This window comes from Spermophilus citellus, assembly GCF_964194105.1.
Source record: "Spermophilus citellus genome assembly, chromosome: 12".
NCBI classification, from domain to species: Eukaryota; Metazoa; Chordata; class Mammalia; order Rodentia; family Sciuridae; genus Spermophilus; species Spermophilus citellus.
The window spans coordinates 81,528,462-81,544,780 of NC_138198.1; the positions used below are offsets into that span (position 1 = coordinate 81,528,462).

General features: G+C 38.2%; 1 protein-coding gene and 1 pseudogene across 2 annotated transcripts in view; both read right to left on the reverse strand.

Annotated features, from left to right (window-relative positions):
* Nucleotides 1-16,319, reverse strand: part of LOC308631989 (large ribosomal subunit protein uL23-like) — a 491,218-nt pseudogene that overhangs the window by 399,471 nt on the left and 75,428 nt on the right. The gene's annotated exons all lie outside the window — the stretch shown is intronic.
* ABHD3 (abhydrolase domain containing 3, phospholipase) overlaps nt 14,090-16,319 on the reverse strand; it is a 61,269-nt gene continuing 59,039 nt past the window's right edge. The window contains exon 9 of the mRNA XM_081263595.1: nt 14,090-14,145. Within this exon, the coding sequence (XP_081119721.1) occupies nt 14,105-14,145 (41 nt within the window). The 3' untranslated portion in view covers nt 14,090-14,104. The remainder of the gene's footprint in view (nt 14,146-16,319) is intronic.

The window sequence follows — 16,319 nt, forward strand, 5'->3', positions numbered from 1 at the left end:
TCATTTTTAAATGATTAGTCTTTAAATTAGTTTGTTTTTTGTGGTGCTAGAGAATCAATCCCAGGGCTTTACACACATTAAATAAGTGCTCTACCACTTAGCTACATCTGCGGCCCCAGTCTTTAGTTTTTTGTTTTGTTTTGTTTTGTTTTTTTAGTCTTTAATTTTTTTAACTAAAATTTTTTTTCACAGTGTATATACATGGAATATATTTAACATGTATTGAATATGCCTTTTATTGTTTTACTCTGATTTTATTGCATGAAGCCTATCCATTGGTCAAATAAGTTATTCATGGCATTTAAGAAAGTCCTTATGGAATGGGGATCTAAAATTATTTTTCCTCTCCTGCGCTAATAGTCATCTAATTCAAAAGTCATTGATTTTGTTGTCATTGGTTTCTTGAGTTAAAATTCCAGCTAATGTTCCCTAGATTTGTGAGCAGTGTTGAATCTGTCAGTGTGGAATGTCAGTATCTTATATAACTCCTTTATCAAGTAGTTTTATAAGGCATCCTTGAAGAACAAAAGGAAAAGTTACTTTTTGATAGTAAAATCTAGTTTTTTTAAGAATTTAACCTTTATTTGTTTTTATGTGGTGCTGAGGATTGAACCCAGTGCCTCACCCATGTTAGGCAAGTGCTCTACCACTGAACTACAGCCCCAGCCCTCTCCAATTGTTAATAAAGATTGTAAATAATTGTTTTAATTGAGTAAACTTAGAAATATGTCTCAGTAGATAACAGTTCCTTGTAAAGCTTACTATGATTTGTTCATATGCTAAGGAAAAAACTTACATCTTTTTTTATTACTTTTGATATATATTAGGGTTTTAATATTTTAAATAAGGAAATTTTCTACAAAGATTATTACTTAACATAGCCACTTTAAATGGTTACATGAATTGAGAGTAAAAGTGAGGTGTTTGTGTGTCTAAAAAGTTGGTATAAAACTTGTGGAAATCTATTTTTTCTCCTCCCATCAAGTAAATTCAAATACTTCTTGATTATTCCCATTATTTCCATCTATTGTTTGTCAGTCACTGAGGTTACCATATCATTTTATCATAACTCCAGCTGTGGTCAGATAGCTTTATCACAAATTCATGATGATTAAGACCACTGAAACTGGGTGTGGAGGCTCATTCCTGTAATGCCAGCTACTCTGGAGACTGTGCCAGGAGGATTACAAGTTAAAAGCCAGCCTTGACAACTTGTTGAGATCCTGTCTCAAAAAGGGGGCCGGGGTTGTAGCTCAGTAGTAGAGCGCTTCCCTCACATGTGTGGGGCACTGGTTTTGATCCCCAGTACCAGATAAAAAATAAAGGCATTGTGTCCATCTAAAACTACATATATATATATATATATGTATGTAGAGAGAGAGAGCTGAGTGCTAAGTAGCCCCTGTGTTTTCAATGGCCAATACTGCAAAAAAAAGTTTGGTTTTTTTTTTTTTTTTTTTTTTTTTTTTTTTTGTGGTGCCATAGGTTGAACCCAAGGCCTCATGCATTTGGGGCAAGAGCTGTACCTCTGGGCCACATCCCAGCCCTACAATCATATTAATTTCAGTAGTAATAAATATGGTTGGCCCTCCATATCCATGGGTTCTATATCTGGGTATTCAACCAACCCAGGATCAAAAATAATTGGAAAGAAATTGTGTCTTTTTTTTCCTTGTCATCCCCTAACAGGGTATAGCAACTATTTAGCATTTAAATTTTATTAGATATAAGTAGTGAAGAGATGATTTAAAGTATATGAGTGGTTGGGATGAGTAGCTCAGTTGTGGAGCATGTCTCTATCATACATTGGGCCCTGGGTTTAATCCCCAGCACACCAATAAATATAGTATGTCTGCCGGGGATCCTGGAACCAATTCAAGGGACAACTGTATTAACATTGAACCAGTGTGATAAAATAGAACCAGTTTTTTTTTTTTTTTTTTTTGGTAAACTGGGCTGGATGTGGTGCATGTTTGTAATTCTGATTCTGGAAGCTGAGGCAGAAGGATTGCAAGTTTGAGGGCAGCTTCCAAAACAAATAAGAAGCTAGGGATGTGGCTCAGTGGTAAAGTGCACCTGGATTCAACCCCTGAACCACACACATCAAAAAACAAAACAAAACAAAAAAACCTGGGAGAACAAATACCTAGATGTCATTCTTTACCATCTGATCTGGCGGTGCTCCTATTGATTGTATCCAAGCAGATGGCAAGGGAATGGAGAAGATTTGAAAGGGTCAAATAAAACAGACTCCTTCCTTTGTGGAGTTCATGGTCTCAAAGGGAAGCATATATTAAATACAAGTTAATAAAAAGTTGGAAACTGACCAAAAAGTATTTTATATTGTACCCACTTAAAAAGTATGTCTTGGGCTAGGGTTGTGGCTCAGCAGTAGAGCGCTCGCCAGCACGTGCGATGCCCTGGGTTTGATCCTCAGCACCATTTAAAAATAAATAAAGGTATTGTGTCCAACTACAACTAAAAAGTAAATTAAAAAGTATGTCTTGGCAACCTATTGTGATTTTAATCAAATGTCATTTTAAATTTTGAGAGATGTGTCTGGGATGTTTCAGGATGAAATAAAGTCCAGTAAGACAATAACTCAGTGGGTACTAGGTTGAGCTTATTCCACTAGAGGTCATCGTTTCATTTTTATGTAAAAGGGCTCAAATTGTGTGAAGGAAAAACTGTTAAAACTGATTTAAGGGGCTGGGGATGTGGCTCAAGCGGTAGTGCGCTTGCCTGGCATGCGTGCGGCCCGGGTTCGATCCTCAGCACCACATACAAACAAAGATGTGTCCACCGAAAACTAAAAAATAAATATTAAAAAAAAATGATTTAAAGGAAGCTCAGCAATGTTACAGAAAACAGATCAAGTATAACATGCCTCTCTTGTCCCCTGCACCCCCAGTAATGGGGGTTGAACTCAGGAGTGCTCTACCACTGAGCTATATCCCCAGCTCTTTGATTTGTTTTTGTGTTTTGGGGGGGTACTGGGGATTTAACCCAGGGGCAATTTACCACTGAGCCACATCCCCAGCACTTTTTGAGAGAGGGTCTCACTAAGTTGCTGAGGCTGACTTTGAAGTTGCCAGCCTCCTGTCTCAGCTTCCCAAGCCACTGGAATTTCAGGTATAAGCTTCTGAGCTTGGCCCAACTCTTCTTGAAACAGATCCTGCTAGCTAAATTGCCCAGGCTGGCCTCTGATTTGCAATCCTCCTAGGAGCCTCAGCCTGGGATTACAGGGGTAGCTGGAATTAGCCACCAAGCCTGGTGCATATATGATCTTAGTGCTGCTTTTATTTTTCTCCTCCCTTTGCTGGAGATTGAACCCAGGGACTTATGCGTGAAAGGCAAGACTTGCTATACCACTGAGCTATGCCCAGCCCATGTTGTATTTTGTACACATCTGAAACCTAAAGCTCAGGATTTTATATTTGAAATATAAATTTATTTTTATTTTGCAGTACTGGGGGCTTGAACCTGATGGTGCTCTGCCATTGAGCTACATCTCCAGTACCCTTTTTTAGTTGTAGATGGATACAGTACCTTGACTTTATTTTTATGTGGTGCTGTGGATCGAACCCAGTGCCTCACAAATGCAAGGCAAGTGCTCTACCACTGAGCTACAACCCCAGCCCCATCCCCAGTCCCTTTTATTTTTTGAGACAAGATTTTGTCAAGTTGTCTGGGCTACACTTGAATTTCTGATCCTACTGCCTCAGCCTTTCAAGTAAAGATTTATTACAAGTATGGTCTGAAAGCCCCAAGAAATATCAGAAAATCAAATTTCACAGTAGCTTTTGCCTTATTAAAATTGAGTTCTGCAAGGATGGCTATTTTGAAATGTAATAAAATAGCAAACAAAATTTACATAATCTTCTATAACAGATACCACCAGCATGATATCTAATAAAAAGCTCATTCCTGAACATCTAACCTAGATAGTACTTCTTAAGAGAATGCCTATTATAAACCAATGATGTACATTTTCTAGAGACATTAAAATGTCTGATATTGTTCTGTATTATTTAATGTGAAATTCCAGTGGATCCAGACAAATTCTGCAAATGCAGGAACATGATTATGTTGTTTACTTGTATAAGCTTTTTGCTCAGTAAAGTTGTGTTTTCTTATTCCTTTGGGGTTTGTTTTTTGTTTTGCTTTGTTTTTTGTTTTTTTTGTAGTTTTGTAGTACTAGGATTGAGCCCAGGTCCTCTACAACTGAGCTACATCCCAAGCCCCTACCCATTTTTATTTTGAAAGAGGGTCTAAGTTGCCCAAGCTGATCTTGAACTTGTGATCCTCCTGCCTCAACCTTTAAAGTAACTGGAATTATAGGTGTGTGCTACTATGTCAGACTTTCAGAAAGTGACATTTTAAACTTTGGTTTATATATTCCACATATTGTGGGGAAGATTAGTATATAATGAGATTGAATTTACAAGTTGTCAAATGCAATTAACTCTTGGTATTCACAGCAGTTAACATGCTATAAAGTTCAGTGATAGAGTGAATATTGAACCATTGTTGCTGGGTAGATTCCTGCAAGCCTCTCATAACATTTTCATTACTTTGTTTTATGTGTTTCTGTTTGAAGACACTTTACCTAATATATAGTAATGACTTATGAACATTCATACACCAATTAATGCCTGAAGGAAATTTATCTGATATACTTATTTTATCTGAAGGGCACATCACAACCTTCTTGAACTAAGGAACACCAGCTACCACTACCCCTGGAGGCCATTTTAGACAACAGAACTAAAAATAAATAAATAAATAAAACCTAGTTCTAAAAAGACCATGAAAAGGACATTTGCCTAGTGTGAGAGCTAAAACAAGAAAGCAACCTCCTCTGGGGAGATGCAAGTCAGGTGACAGTTTTTGCTGCTCTGCAAGTATCCATGCATGGCTGAAAGCACCGCAAATATTGATTTGGGGTTTATAAACAAGTTTAGCAAGTAGATGACTTACAGAGTTTGTGAATAATTAGGATTTGCCATGTATAACATTTTGGTAAGACTGTACCTAAGTAATTTATGTGATTTGTTACCAGTGTTTTTGGTTTGGGTTTTGCAGTGCTGGGGATTGAACCCAGGGCCTCCATAAGTATGTGTTCTACTGCTGAGCTACGCCCACAACTTTGTTAGTACCTAAAATAATAGCACATCTGAAGATTGATGGCTTAGATCTTGTGAACTATGAGACATCTAATCTGGTTAATTTGACTCAAGTGGAGACACATTAGTTACAATTACTTTAACGGATTACGTGCATTGTAAATCTTCCAGGAGAGAAAGATTTTCCAGGTTTACCAGAACTGTAATTTTCTTTAAGTACTTGTGAAGCAGGGCCCAGTGGCACAAGCCTGAAATCCCAGCAGCTCTGGAGGCTGAGGCAGGAGGATTGTGAGTTTGTAAGCCAGCCTCAGCAGTTTAGTGAGGCCCTAAGCAACTTAGCGAGACCCTGCCTCAAATATATAGATAAGGGCTAGAGATGTGGCTCAGTGGTTAAGCACCCCTGGGTTCAATCCCTGGTACCAAAAATAAAGAAAAATTACTTATGGGCCAGTGACAAAAATCAGCTGTAGCTTTTTAAAAAAAAAATTCCAGTCATAAAACAGAATAGTACCATATTCTAGGGTGGGAAAACTGAAACAGTGCAAATTCTCCCTATTTGTAGATTTGCTACAGTTGTCCTGGTGAATTTTTCCTTTTTTTTTTTTTTTTTTTGTATTGGGGATTGAACTCAGGGGCACTCTAAAATTCATAATCTCTTGTCTTGGCCTCCTGAGTCCCTAGGATTATAGGCATGCACCAAACACCTGGCTCCTTTATATTTTTTATTTTGAGACAGTTTGATTAAGTTGTTTATGGCCTCACTAAATTGCTGAGACTGGCCTCAAAATTCTGAACTTTCTGCCTGAACCTCCTGGGTTGCTGTAATAACAGGCATGTACTACTACACCCAGCTTAATTTAGATTTAATGCCATTGCCGTAAAGGAATATTTTAACTGACAGAATTAATTATTCTTGTTAGCTGACAAATATTTGACTGCTTGGTGCCAGGTTCTACATTAAAGCCTTTTATGTGTTATTTCTTTTAACCCTCAGAACAACCTTGTGTGGCAGCTGGGACTTTATGAGAAAATTTATGCCCTGAGAGGCTAGGTAACTGCCCTGTTATTCCCACAGTGTTTTTGGTTTTGTTTGGTGGTTTGAGACAAGTTCTCACTGATATATTGCCCAGGCTGGCCTTGAACTCCTGGGTTTAAACTAATCTCCTGCCTCAATCTGCTGAGTAATTGGGACTACAGGCATATGCCACCATATCCAGCAGTTCCCACAGCTTTTAAGCAGCACAGCTGGAATTTAGATTCAATTCTTAAACAAAAAACCCTGTATTCTTCCACTGGTAGACTGATTCTGGTGTTCATTCTGAAGAAGGAAGAGGCTATAGGAGATGAATTGTTGTTCTAGAACAGAATACAAAGGAGTATGGGAATCTAACCAAACATAATAAAATGTTAAAATCAGAGAAAATTATCTTGATACTCATTTTTTAGTCAAATTTCTTTCTTTTTTGTCCCTTCCCCCCCTCCAACACACACACACACACACACACACACACACACACACACACACATGTAGTGGTGGGGATTGGGATTTTAACTCAGGGGCATTCTATCCCCACCCTTTATTTTTTTAAAACAAGGTCTCACTAAGTTGCTGAGGCTGGACTTGAATTTTTGATTCTCCTGCTTCCTGCCTCAGCCTCTGAAGTCACTGGAGATTATAGACATGCACCAAATTTCATTTTTTTTAAATACTTATTTTTTTTAGTTATTGGCGGACACAACATCTTTGTTTTTGTATGTGGTGCTGAGGATCGAACCCGGGCCGCATGCATGCCAGGTGAGCCCCGCTACCGCTTGAGCCACATCCCCAGCCCCCAAATTTCATTTTTGATCTATCAAGAGTAGGTTTTGTTGTTTTGTTTTTTAAGTGGTGCTAGGGCCTTGAACATGCTAAGTCAAGTGCTCTACCACTAAGTACACCCCCAGCCTCAACAGTAGTTTATTTATTAATGCTTGGTGCTATGGAAGGTAGAAGACCATTTAAGGCAGGCTCATAGGAAGTTAATTTTTTCTAGCAATTGGTCAAGTTATCACAAAAACTTTAGATTCCCCCCCCACACACACACACACATTGCACTTTCATTCAGAATTCTATTCCAGAAAATTCAAGGGGTAAATGTTGACAAAAGTTTAATCACCCTGTACCACTGAGCCACACCCCTAGTCCTTAAAAAAAAAATGTTGTTGTTATTATTATTTTGGTACCAGGGATTAAACTCAGAGGCACTCAACCACTGAGCCACATCCTCAGCCCTATTTTGTATTTTATTTGGAGACAGGGTCTCACTGAGTTGCTTAGCAATCTCTCTTTTGTGGAGACTAGCTTTCAACTTGCAATCCTCCTGCCTCAGCCCCGAGCTGCTGGAATTACAGGCAGGCGCCACATTGCCCAGCTGAATTATTTTTATTTGGAGTTCCTTTCTGGCCAACTCAATTCTTTACTTTCATGGACCAAATTTCCTTGAGATATACACTTTCCTTGAACAACCTAAATAACCACCCCTCTTTCTTTCTTTCTTTTTTTTTTTTTTTTTTTGCTGGGGGGGGGGGACGGGGGGATGGGTACCAGGGATTGAACTCAGGGAACCACTGAGCCACAGCCCAAGCCCTATTTGGTACTTTATTTAGAGACAAGTTCTTACTGAATTTCTTAGTGTCCTGCTTTTGTGGAGACTGACTTTGAACTCTGGATCCTCCTACCTCCTGAGGTTGGGTGTGCCACCACTTAATTCTCTTTTATTATTTATTTATTTTTAGTTGTAGATGGACACAACGCCTTTGTTTTATTTTTATGCAGTGCTTAGTGTGGAACCCAGTGCCTCACACATGTGAGGCAAGCGCTCTACCACTGAGCCACAACCCCAGCTCTCTTAATTCTTCTTGAGCCAATGTTTTATGAGCTCTGCTACTGTGGCTTCCTGTTTTAACAATAGAAAGGGGGAAAAAAAAGATAACTTTTACTTAACTTTTGTTAAGTTGTAGTAATACTAAGATCTGTATTTACCTGTCTGTTGAAACACACAAAGACAAAGAAGAAAATACTCCTATATAAAACTTGGAAGTTGTTTTTTATTTTATTTTATTTTTTTTAAAGAGAGAGTGAGAGAGGGGGGAGAGAGAGAGAGAGAGAGAGAGAGAGAGAGAGAGAGAGAGAGAATTTTTAATATTTATTTTTTAGTTCTCGGCAGACACATCTTTGTTGGTATGTGGTGCTGAGGATCGAACCCGGGCCGCACGCATGCCAGGCGAGCGCGCCACCGCCCGAGCCACATCCCCAGCCCTGGAAGTTGTTTTTGAATGTGGCTGTTTCCCCCCAACACACATTTTTTATTGGTGCATTATAATCATACATACTGATGGCGTTGTTACATATTCTCTCATGCACACAATATAATTTGGCTAGTACCTCTCCCCAGCACTCCCTCCCCGCTTCTTCCCCTTAGTCCCTTTTTCTACTGATCTCCCTTTGATTGTCATGAGATCCGCCCCCATCTCTCTTTTCCTGTTTCCACTCTAGTTTATGCATATGAGAGAAAACAAACAACCCTTGAGCTTCTGAGTTTGGCTTATTTCGTGTAACATGATGGTCTCTAGTTTCATCCATTTTCCTACAAATGACATAATTTCATTTTTCTTTATGGTTGAATAAAACTCCTTTGTGTTACATATAACACAATTTCTTTATCCATTCATCCATTGATGGACATCTAGGCTAGTTTCATAGTTTGGCTATTGTGAATTGTGCTACTGTAAATATGAGTATGGATGTATCACTGCAGTATACTGACTTTAATTCTTCAGGATAAATACTGAAAAGTGGTATAGTTGGGTCAGATGGTGGTTCCATGCCTAGTCTTTTGAGGAAACCCCATACTGATTTCCATTCCCAGGAACAGTGTAAAAGTATTACTTTTTCTCCACATCCTTTTCAAATGTAGCTATTTTTTTGTTAAATATTGGGAGTCACATTTCTGAAGAATGTATGTCATTTACTTGAAAAAGATCTACTGTAGATACATGGATGAATAACAGTCTTATCCATAGAGACTTTTTTTTTTTTTTTTGGTACCAGGAACTGAACCCAGGGGCATTTAACTACTGAGTCACATCCCCAGCCCCTTTTTGTATTTTATTAGAGACAGATTCTCACTGAGTTGCTTAGGGTCTTGCTAAATTGCTGAGGCTAACTTTGAACTCCTAGGGTCCTCCTGCCTCAGCCTCCTGAGCTGCTGGGATTACAGGCATGCGAGACTGCGCAAGCCTATAATGTAAACTTTTAAATATTTGTTTCTACCGAATACCTTAAGATAAATTTGTTGCATTTGGAAATTGAACCAGTTGACGGTATGGAGTTTAATACAAGTATGGCAGAAGAGCTAATTCTAAGTAATTATAAGTAATTAGCTTTTCTCCCCTCAGATTTTAAGCCATATTTTTTGAAATTAATTTAAAAAATTTTAAATGTATTTAAAATTTTCTTTGTTGGGGCTGGGGTTGTGGCTCAGTGGTAGAGCACTTGCCTAGCATGCATGAAGCACTGGGGTTGATCCCCGGCACCACATAAAAATAAGAACAAATAAAATAAAGGTATTTTTTAAAAAAAAGTTGCCTTAAAAATTTATTTGTCACTTAGATATTATTCTTTGACAGCTTTACTGTGCCATACAATTCATCTTTTTCTTTTTCTTTTTCTTATTTCTTTTTTGACATGGATTTTGCTCTGTTGCCCAGGTTGGCCCCAAGCCCCTCAGTATAAGCCATCCTCCTACCTCAGTCTCCTGAGTAGCTAGGACTACAGGTGCACACCACCACATATGTCAAATTTACTCATTTTGTAAGTGTATATTTTATCCATTCCTCAGTTAAGGGGCATTTGAATTGTTTCCACATTTTGGCTTTTGTGAATAATGTTGCTTTTAACATGCATGTGCATGTTACTGTTGTTTTGATACATATAATTCTTTTGAATGTATACCTACTGTAGTTCCATCATCCATCTAGGTTTAGGTGGAGAATCATTCAAGATCAGGAGTTTGAGGCTAGCCTGATCAACATAGTGAGATACTGCCCTGCCCCCCTAAAAAATACACCTTAAAGTGGAGTTCCTGAATATATAGTAACTCTATATTTAATACTTCCTGCAACTTCTAGACTTCTCCAAAGTAACTGTACCATTTTACCTTCCCACCAGTAATATACAAAGGTTCCCATTTCTATATTTGCATCAACACTTGTTATTATTTGACATTCAGATAATATTTTTATCCTTGGTTGCTCTAAAAATAGGAAATGCAATATTCATTTTAGAACAAATTATTGGTTTTCTTTTGGTTGGTTGGTTGGTTGGTTGGTTGATTTTGAGGTATTGGGGATTGAACCAGGGGGGCTCTACTACTGAGCCACATCCCTGGCCCTTTTTCATTTTGAGACAGGATCTTGTTAAATTCCCCAGGCTGACTTTGAACTTGCAGTTTTCCTGTCTCAGCCTCCTGAGTAGTTGGGATTACAGGTGTACACCACCACATCCCACTTGTACCAAATTATTGAATAAAGAGACAAAGTTAAAACAATTTACCTTCTAAAACTTCTTTTCTTTCTTTTTTTCCCTTCACTGCTTGGGATTTAGCCTAGGGTCTCGTGCATGCTAGGCAAGTGCTCTACCACTGGGCACTTCCCCAGCCCTAAACTTTCTGAGTTTGGGAATTTTTTATTTTCTCTTTTTAGATATATATGACAGTAGAGTTATTTTGACATATTATATATACATGGAGTATAATTTATTCTAATTAGGATCCCATTCTTGCAGTTGTACATAATGAGGAGTTCACTGGTCGTGTACTCATATATGAACATAAGAAAGTTCTGTCCGATTCATTCTACCATCTTTCCTATTCCCATCATTCTCCTTTCCTTCCTTCCCCTTTGTCTACTCCAATGAACTTCTATTCCCCCCCCCACCAAATCCTTTTTACTTCAAAAAATTTTGCTGCATGTTAAAACATGACAATCTTATATTAAAATTACTATAATTAAGACTTCATTTTCATCTAATCAAAGTGAGATTTAGGAAAATTAGATACCAGTGAGATTTTTACCTGAATCTACCCTAGCTCGACTAGTGAAGAAACACACCACACTACGTCATACTGTTCTTAAGAGGTGAGACATACCAATATCTCAATGACCGAAATAGGGTTCTAATGAGCTATCTGCTCTTGAAACAACCTCCCTATCAGCTCTTGTAACAGATCACTACTAGAGGCTCATAGTAATTGGCCCTTGTCCACTGGCTGCGGGGGAGCCCAAGGTCCTAGAGGAGAGCAACTGCAAGGCAGCTAAGGCCACAATTGGCCTGTGTTTACTAATGAACAGCCTTCACAGAGACAGAGTTGGCTGTCTGAAGACAGAGCTGTCCCTGAGTCTTCCCCCACTAGGGAACCTCTTGGGTTAGTTTATTGCATCTGAAAAAATGAAGGCAACTGCTCTCTACAACAAGGAAAGATTTTAATTCTAAAAGCCAAAGTGAAACATGGAAAGACAACTGACAAAAACTTCCAAGACCAGAGCTTCAGTCTCCTTTGTTTTGATCCATAGTTATTTTCTTCCCAATAAAAGCTTTCTAAATCAGGGATGAAATTTTGCACTTTCACTGAAGATAACAGTTTTCAGCAGGATGTTTCCAATTAAACAAGTAACTTCCGTGTCTTTTCCTTGTCAGAAGCTGATCCATATCTCCTTATGATCTGAATCTGGTTTCTATTCTGAAGTTTTAAGATTTGAGTGACAGCCTGGTGTGGTGGCTCATATCTGTAATCCCAGTGGCTCAGGAGGCAGAGGAAATAGGATCACAAGTTCAAAGCCACCCACAGCAACTTAGTGAGGCCCTAAGCAACTTAGCAAGTCCCCATCTGTAAATAAAATATTTAAAAGTGGGGGGATGTGGTTCAGTGATTAAGCAACCCTACGCTCAATCTCTAGTTAAAAATAAAAATAAAAAAGCCGGGTGCAGTGGCACACCCCTGTAAATCCAGCAGCTCAGGAGGCTGAAGCAGGCGGATTGCAAGTTCAAAGCCAGCCTCAGCAAAAGCCAGGTGCTAAGCAACTCAGTGAGACCCTGTCTCTAAATAAAATACAAAATATGGCTGGAGATGTGGCTCAGTGGTTGAGTGCCCCTGAGTTCAATCCCCAGTACCCATCCTGGCCCCCACAAAAAAAAAAAAAGATTTGAGTGAGAAGACTGGCTTTCTTTCTTTTTTTAATTGGGTACTTCCCCTTAACTGTGCAATTAAACTATTTGGTAATTATTTTTTGTTTATATTTTTAGAAATAGTGTACATCATCTGAGGGATTTGGCTAATACAAATCTGAATATGATGGTAGATTAAAGGAAATCAATACATTTTTTTGGAGACCCTTGTAATATGGTCTCCCAGGGAAAAACCAAGGAGATATACCCCTAGCCCTAACTACGTAATCTTTTAACATGCTTCTTTGTCCCATGAATTTTTTTTTTTTTTGGTACTGCGGATTGAATTATGGGCACTTTACCACTAAGCTACATTAACAGCCCCTTTTAATTTTGAGACAGGATCTCACTAAGTTGCTTAGGGCCTCACTAAATTTCTGAGGCTGGCCTCAAACTTGCAATTCTCCTCTATTCTCCTGCCTCAGCTTCCCAAATCACAGCTTACAGGCATGCACCGCTATTTCCAGCCCATGAATTTCTTATAAACTGGAGGATTGAAGTAATAGGATTGATATGCTTCAAGTTTCATTTCTGTTTTTTAAAAAAATATTTATTTTTTAGTTATAGGTGAACACAATATCTTTATTTTATTTTTATGTGGTGCTGAGGATCGAGCCCAGTGCCCAACACATGGTAGGCGAGCGCTCTACCCCTGAGCCACAACCCCAGCCCCCTCAAGTTTCATTTCTTTGGGAAGAATACTTCATAGCTGTCATGAGATTTTTTTTAAATTTTTTTTAGTTGTTGATGGACCTTTATTTTATTTATTGATATGTGGTGCTGAGAATCGAACTCAGTGCCATGCTAGGCTAGCGCTCTACCACTGAACTACAACCCAGCCTCATGAAATTGTTTTTATTATATTCTTTACAGCTTCTTATACAGTGTAATATAGTGGTTTAAAATGGGAGCCCTGGCACCATGCCCTAATTTCAAATACTAGTTCTGCCCTTCATTCTTTGTATGACCTTATACAAGCTACTTAAATGTTCTATCTCAGCTTCCTCATCCATCAAACATGAAAGGTGTGTTGAGAGACTTAAAATAATAAATACACTTAAAGCACTTTGAATGTTATTGGACATAAGGTGAGCATAGGGCAGACCCAAGATGGCTATAGTTATACTCCCTCACCAAGACTTCTAGTCAGCTATGTTTTTAGTATGTAATCAAGGTCATAAACACTCTGATTTAGCCTATGTACTTGAGGTCATAAATACTGCTTGTGAGCCTGCGCTCATTTATATATTCTGTTGGCATTGTGCCTTCTTTGGTCTGCACATAAAAAAGGCCTGTGGAGCATGGTTACAGGACCAAGGGCAACCATCTGGGTTCAGTCTGAGGGCTCCTCTTTAACAGGCCTGCAGGTTTATAGGGAGGTGATTCACACAGGGAAAGAGTCTCATGGTGCTTAGCTTCCCCAGAGTTCACACATATACATTGTAAATTCAATATTTCAACATATATAACCTAAAAAGAAACACATTTGATATTGAGACCCTTGCTAGATTACATTTACTTCCATGTAGACATAGTTTAAAATATATCTTGAAGGTAAATTTAATAATTACTCCTATTTCTGTTAGGCCTCTGAATTTCCTCTAACCTTACAAACACTTCAACTTACTGCTTGAAGATCAAAAAATGTGAGGCTGAAGCTGTAGTTCAGTGGTAGAGCGTTTGCCTTGCACATGCGAGGCACTGGGTTTGATCTTCAGCACCACATAAAAATAAAGATATTGTATCCATCTACAACTGAAAAAATATTAAAAAAAAAGATTAAAAAATGTGCATCTCTGAATTTTATGGAGTCTTTATTTTAAAAATAGGTCAATTTATCAAACTGAAGACCAAATGCCTATGTGTATTATCCTTTGTAAATAAAATGCTATTTTTTAAAATATTTATTTTTTAGTTGCAGGTGGACACAATACCTTTATTTTATTTTTATGTGGTGCTGAGGATCGAACCCAGTGCGTCATGCATGCTAGGCGAGTGCTCTACCTCTGAGTCACAACCCCAGCCCCCATAAAATGCTATTTTTGAAATAGAAAAAAAAAGGCCTTTGGGAAGACTTGGGGGTCAGGAGGACTTGCTGCTGCCTCTGAAGAAAGCCTGGCCACTATCTCAACTGTGCATCTTTTTTCACGAGCCAGGATCCCAAATTTTTGCTAAGCCTTAGCAGGACAGTGAGAGTTCAATAGATATTAGCTATTATTATAAATCTCCCCCCCAAAAAAATCCCTTTTAACTGAACCCACAAAAGCAAATCTAATAAGTATTAATTTAGAGAATATTAACATCTTAATCATAGTAATAGTAATAATATTTTTTTTCAGTTCTGGGGCTTGAACCCTCTGAGGTGCCCTAGTACAATGAGCACCTCATATCCTTAGCCCTTTTCACTATTTATTTTGTGACAGAATAAATTACCCAGGTTGACTTCAAACTTGTGATCCTCCTGCCTTAACCTTATTGTTCAGAGAAAAACTAATGTGTGATATTCTAATAGATTGAATCTAGTAATTACTTTTCAATGTTGATGGATTTTTTTAATGCATATTTAGCCATGATGTAGAGTTAGGAGTTATAGAACCACGGGAACCCTAGCTCCAAAACAGCTGCTCCATCTAAAATGGCTGATGAATGGCCGTTTTAACTATCACCCTTTCTTTTTTGCGGGGAAGTAATGAAGATTGACTTTACCACTTGGGGTGCTTTACCACTAAGCTAAGTCCAGCCTTTTTTCCTTTCCTTTTCTTTTAAGATGCCTCCCTAATTGTCCAGGCTGACCTTGAACTTCTGATCCTTCTGCCTCAACCTTTTGAATAACTGAGATTACAAGCTTGCCCCACCATGCTCTGTCCCGGTCTCACCTGTAAGTCAGCTAAACCCAGATTCTAAACTCTGAAACTTCCTATTATTACAGTAATTAATACTGGTATATTCAGCTACTCTGAGTTTTCTTTGGAAGACCTAGAGGAAGGGACAGAAACTTGGGAATCATAATAGCTCACTGATCCATTCTGAAGGGTCCTCTAAGTTCACATATATAACAGAATGGCATTGTTGTCTTTACCTGTGGAGAAACTGGGTGTTGTTAAACATTTGAACTTGGAGTAAAGGGGAAATGGAGAGGAAATTCTATGGTGGGAAAAAGAAAAGCTTAATATGAATGAAAATTACAAATTTATTTCACATCACGTTATAATGCTTTTAACTTGAGCTTTGGGAGTTGGAGAGTCTAAAAGCCAGCCTTTTATTTTTGTCAGATGCTTCCTGATCAGATCAAAATAGATAACTGCAAAATGTTCTAACATTCCAGGTGGAATCTAATTCCCTTTTATTTCATAGTTTACCTTTGGTTCAGCAAATGTGTTCCATATACTCTGTTCAATTTTAGTAAAACATGATTTGCAGTATACCAAAATTAAAAAAATATTTGTGAGCTTATGAATCAGAGAACCTGTCTGCCACCCCCTTATTCCGTGGTGATTTCTTTCTCTCCAGTAAGTGCTAATGAAAACCATGATGATAGAGAGCCAGGAGAATATAGCATTTTTACACTGTACATATCAATAGTGCCAAATGGTGCTTGTTGACTAGTTTTTGTCTTTCTGCTTAGTCCAAAATTAGAAATGTGAAGATATATATGATAGCTCATTCTGAATCATGTTTCTCAAAGTGTCTCTTTGGCCATACTGAAATACTTTCGTATGGGTTAGAAGAAATAAACTACATCCAACGTTTAGGAAGTTAAGTGCTATGCATACCTCACTTTGACTTTGGAAAAATAGAGAAAAAATATGAAATGCTTGTCTGGCCCTTAGGTAAAGCAGATAAATGGAATATTGAAATTTTATGGATACCAACTGATAGGTTGATAGTTGAAAACACAGAATAATACCCTTCTGTAATCATCCAAATCT